Raw genomic sequence first — 5,000 nt, 5'->3', positions numbered from 1 at the left:
TTCAAGTGAGTACTATTGGTTGTAAGCAGCGTCACAATTAGTGCTAGTTGTAGGGCTAAACATCCATTTTAAACGGCGATGGTCAACACCGAGTACTCTAAGCACCCATTTAGCTTTCAATAATTGTTGTGATGGCCGATTACTTCATGTAAGTGAAACGAAAAAGGTGCAATTCCTGGAGGGTAATGTGACGAGCTAGTTTTCCACCGATGTAAACCATGTGAGCGTTAGCCCTACTAATGGAATTGGGCCCACACAAGGACAGAGAAAAACTCTGACCAGGGTGGGAATTGAACCCATAAGATTCCTGAATTTAGTTGCATCTGACCATGGAAACGAAAATAAACAAGGTAATGCAATGTAAGTATACTATAAATTCAGTTCTTTCAATAGTACTCATTTGAAATATTATTTGTTAGAGTTAGTCTAGAGTTAGTCTATTTTAGGGTAGTCTGTTTGGTAGTCCATCGGGGTAGTCCATGAACTGGGGGTCAGTGTTTTAAACTCTCTCAGACACCACCCCTTTCTGCTTCTGTAGTTCCTTGTTTCTCAAACTGTGCCAGCATATCTCAGTTTCCGCAAGTTCTCTCAAAGCCTGGTCCTGGGCTAAATTAACCAGCTGAGCCAAAGCTTTGGGCTAAAATGTCAATAAAACAATCCCTCCAAACAAAAGATCACTGTTATCATCATGATAAAATGACTCATTCCCTCCATCGATGGCCGCAGCTGCAACACTTGTAGAATGTTGTCATTGGTTCATCAGCTGATCGTGTCTGAATCTGCATAAAGTAAGCTCTGTTGTGTTCACACTTAGGACAGCGCTCTGTGAAAAATAAAAAGTCACTGAAATGAATAATGTGTACAGTCAAGCATCCTCCACTGATCCAGCTATTTAATGCATTATCACAAATTTAAATCTGTTCATGATTTTGGGACACGATGCTTGTGATGAAAGCTTGTGCATGTAGATATGAGTGATAAAAACAAGTTATGCCCTAAAGGAATTACCCTAAGAGGGTTGCAAAACACTGGATCCACTACCCTGTAAGTTTTAAATTGTTACCCTTGGCATTAAAAAGTCAGAAAATATAATAATGTTACGACCATGCACCCTAAAACTGGGGAAAAAACAACTGGCAAATGTTGAGCCCATCCTTGGGGTAGACTTCCATATACAGAACTGCAATGGCGTGAGACATAAAAAACCATTGTTATTCCATTTAGCAATAATTATTTCCGATTAGGTAATGTTATAACTATTATTTTGGACCTGGTATACCAAAGTTGAGCCAACCTTTGTTCAAGTGAACTCATGGAAGCAATGGATAAGCAATTACCTAGATTTAAAAAGTTCTTAAGTACATGAAACCTAGAATCAAGAAAAACAGAGCTTAACCTGGTGCTTTTGCTTTAAATGCTTTTCTAAGTCAAAACATCAAATGCAGATATTAAGGACAGTGCCTCCTAATTGAAAGGTATTTTTGTGTGGTTTACTGAACATGCAGGAAAAGCAGATCTTAAAGGGGCTAGGTCACGCTATTTTAGGTAATTTTGTTTAATTTTGTTAATTATGAGCTCTAAACATCAAATTGGCAGAGCAAGAGTGTTTCATTTGCAAAATCACAGCCACGTAACAACTAAGAATGATTTTCCAGCTTTGTAAATGGCATTTTGATATAGACTGATATAAATTTGAAAAAAGGTGGGCCGACATTTTTCAAATTTACCCAAATTCAATCCGTTTCAATCCTCTCCAGTTTTGTCCATCCATGTCCCTTCTTGGCTTCCCTGTGTTTTGTTAGAGATCTTCTATAGTTTTGAACAGTTATTTTGATATTTTAGTTAATTCTATGACCATTCGATCAGTGCTGAAATTGCCTAAAATTGCGTGACCTAGCTCCTTTAACAAGTGATATTGAAATCCAAAAAGGAAATTGGGGGTAACCACGCATTTTTCGAAGATAATTAATCAGAAATATTTGTAAAAACCCTCAAAATACAAAGCAATATATGGTGTTCTTTTCCAAATTGAAGCTTAATTATCTCTGAAAAATGCATGGCTACCTTGAATTTTCTTTTTGAATACCAAGAGTACATGCTTTCTCCGCATGGTTTTGAGCTGTGCAAAAAATATCTCTTTAATAAGCACCACCCATAGGAAATCCGAGATTCTTGAGATGCGCAGAATGAATGTGCAATAACAATAGTAGGCACCACCATCTTTAACAAAATATATTCAGCTTCACTTTAACACCAAAGAATAGTTAACTTTAACTTTTTCTCTCATGTGAACTAGCAACATACCTTCTGTGGAATCTACATTTTCCCAAGCTTCTTTTCCACCTAGAACATCATCTACTTCCTTTAATTTAGGATATTTTTTGCTGGATATCTATGCATGAGAAAGTAGCCGTTGAAAAAAGTATTAATGCAAAAGCTGTTGTTGTTGTTGCTGTTGTTTATGACCATGATTATAAACATGATGATGATCATGAAGATAGTCATCACAAGGCAGTAATGGGAAAGGATAACAAGGACAATAGTGATGAGTTGACGACAATAAGTTTTAATTTAATGACTCACTGAAAAACCCTTTGATGCCTGAACAGGTCGAGAACGGCCAGAACCCCTAGGAGTCAATGAGTTAAGTTTCCATGGATTTAGCACCAATACCAGTTGTTAGCAGCAGTAATAGAGCTTCTAAGGTCTAAGTAGGATGCCTTAACCTTTAAAATGTCATGTAAACCAATTTCGCTGAACAATGACCCTGCGTTAAACAACTGGGCTCACAATCAGTAATTAGAGGCAATTTAAAAAATCGAAATCAGCTCAAATATAATCTACAATGAACTTTATTGGATTTTCAAAGGTGAGAAAAATCATGGTATTTGAAGGAAAACTCTCTGGACCCAGCAGAGACATGTGATGTCAAGTCTGCGAACCATTGGAGAAAAAGGTGCATGACAACTGCACTCTACCACAGACTGCCTACAAATAGTGCTAATAAACAGTATTTAAGTCTAAGCACCCATTTCAAATAGTGCTGATAAACAGTATTTAAGTCTAAGCAGCCATTTTAAAAGGGTTAGCTTTCAATAACTGTGATTTAGGGTTAGTCTGCAGTCTACAAATGTTAGACACCGTAGGCAAAATGGTGGTTGGCAAGGGGTGTCATCACAGCACCAACACAGCCCCGTCTTTTACCATTAACCGCAGAGTACCCTCAGCTGATAGTTATTTGCATGCTATCGAATAAGCGTAAAATATCATTCATTATTATGAATTGTTCTTCAAAGAACGTAATCAAATGCAAACAATAGAGACAAGGTATTCTGCAGTTCTTCAAATGCAAGAATATGTGATTATTTTTAACTTCAGTGTCCTGATCAATCACATTCATACGTACAATACATACTTAAGGTCTTGGTAAAGGTAAATTTGGGTATCTCGCTCAAATTTCTTGGTTTTTGCAAATCCTGAATCGGTGGGATGTGAAGTATATTTTCCTGAAAGAAAGATTCTGAAAAGTTAATTTTAAAACTGCCAAAAATGCGTTTCTTTGTTTCCATCATAATCTGCATGTAAAAAATGATTCATGTATCATGTCAATTACACGTGAAAGGATTGGGTGTCAATTGACAGCTTAGCATGTGCTTGAATACTGATTGGCTCATCATAATTGGCTTTTAAATAGGGGGCGGAGTTATGCAGCAGACCCTGAACAGCACGTGAAACCTTTTAAGCTCAATTTTCTAGGGCTTTATCTTGACGGGAAAATTACAACTTCTCAGACCTACTGTCCCGACGGGTTTTAAGATATCGCTTCCAAATTTTCAGTTCTAACAGATGATTGTACTACCTCAAATACCGTGTAAGGGATTTTTCGTTTGTCTTTGGAGACTGATTTTATGGCACTTCTTCTGCCGCATTAATTATGAGATGAGAGTTTCAACTTTCAAGTGAAGCTATGACCTTCGCAGTTATGAACGCAATTTATACAATTGCGTAGAAAGGCCTGAAAAATTCAGGACTTCAACGGGGTTTGAACCCGTGACCTCGCGATTCCAGTGCGACGCTCTAACCAACTGAGCTATGAAGCCACTGACGTTGGGAGCTGGTCATTTGTGGGTTCTAATGGTCCCGTGAGGAATGAATCAATGATGAAATGATATACGAAATGAATCATATATGAACTGCGGATATGAAATAAAGTGAAGCTATGACCTTCGCAGTTATGAACGCAATTTATACAATTGCGTAGAAAGGCCTGAAAAATTCAGGACTTCAACGGGGTTTGAACCCGTGACCTCGCGATTCCAGTGCGATGCTCTAACCAACTGAGCTATGAAGCCACTGACGTTGGGAGCTGGTCATTTGTGGGTTCTAATGGTCCCGTGAGGAATGAATCAATGATGAAATGATATACGAAATGAATCATATATGAACTGCGGATATGAAATCAAGTGAAGCTATGACCTTCGCAGTTATGAACGCAATTTATACAATTGCGTAGAAAGGCCTGAAAAATTCAGGACTTCAACGGGGTTTGAACCCGTGACCTCGCGATTCCAGTGCGACGCTCTAACCAACTGAGCTATGAAGCCACTGACGTTGGGAGCTGGTCATTTGTGGGTTCTAATGGTCCCGTGAGGAATGAATCAATGATGAAATGATATACGAAATGAATCATATATGAACTGCGGATATGAAATCAAGTAAAGCTATGACCTTCGCAGTTATGAACGCAATTTATACAATTGCGTAGAAAGGCCTGAAAAATTCAGGACTTCAACGGGGTTTGAACCCTTCACTTGATTTCATATCCGCAGTTCATATATGATTCATTTCGTATATCATTTCATCATTGATTCATTCCTCACGGGACCATTAGAACCCACAAATGACCAGCTCCCAACGTCAGTGGCTTCATAGCTCAGTTGGTTAGAGCGTCGCACTGGAATCGCGAGGTCACGGGTTCAAACCCCGTTGAAGTCCTGAAT

The 5,000-nt window shown here is 38.4% G+C and overlaps 1 protein-coding gene and 4 non-coding genes across 5 annotated transcripts in view; 1 reads left to right on the top strand and 4 right to left on the bottom strand.

The window, feature by feature from the left end:
- LOC138033787 (DNA-directed RNA polymerase III subunit RPC10-like) overlaps positions 1 to 5,000 on the bottom strand; it is a 7,195-nt gene that overhangs the window by 1,463 nt on the left and 732 nt on the right. Inside the window, exons 2-3 of the mRNA XM_068881610.1 lie at positions 2,305 to 2,392; positions 1 to 823 (exon numbers count right to left, since the gene is read on the bottom strand). The exon at positions 1 to 823 is cut by the window's left edge and continues 1,463 nt beyond it. Coding sequence (XP_068737711.1) covers positions 702 to 823; positions 2,305 to 2,392 — 210 coding nt within the window. The 3' untranslated portion in view covers positions 1 to 701. The remainder of the gene's footprint in view (positions 824 to 2,304; positions 2,393 to 5,000) is intronic.
- Positions 4,028 to 4,100, bottom strand: Trnas-gga (transfer RNA serine (anticodon GGA)). The gene has a single exon. It is a non-coding gene; the product is annotated as a tRNA-Ser (tRNA).
- Trnas-gga (transfer RNA serine (anticodon GGA)) lies at positions 4,280 to 4,352 on the bottom strand. The gene has a single exon. It is a non-coding gene; the product is annotated as a tRNA-Ser (tRNA).
- Trnas-gga (transfer RNA serine (anticodon GGA)) lies at positions 4,532 to 4,604 on the bottom strand. The gene has a single exon. It is a non-coding gene; the product is annotated as a tRNA-Ser (tRNA).
- Positions 4,923 to 4,995, top strand: Trnas-gga (transfer RNA serine (anticodon GGA)). Its single transcript has one exon. It is a non-coding gene; the product is annotated as a tRNA-Ser (tRNA).

This window comes from Montipora capricornis, chromosome 14 (genome assembly GCF_036669925.1).
Source record: "Montipora capricornis isolate CH-2021 chromosome 14, ASM3666992v2, whole genome shotgun sequence".
NCBI classification, from domain to species: Eukaryota; Metazoa; Cnidaria; class Anthozoa; order Scleractinia; family Acroporidae; genus Montipora; species Montipora capricornis.
This window is presented reverse-complemented; position numbering and strand designations above follow the sequence as displayed.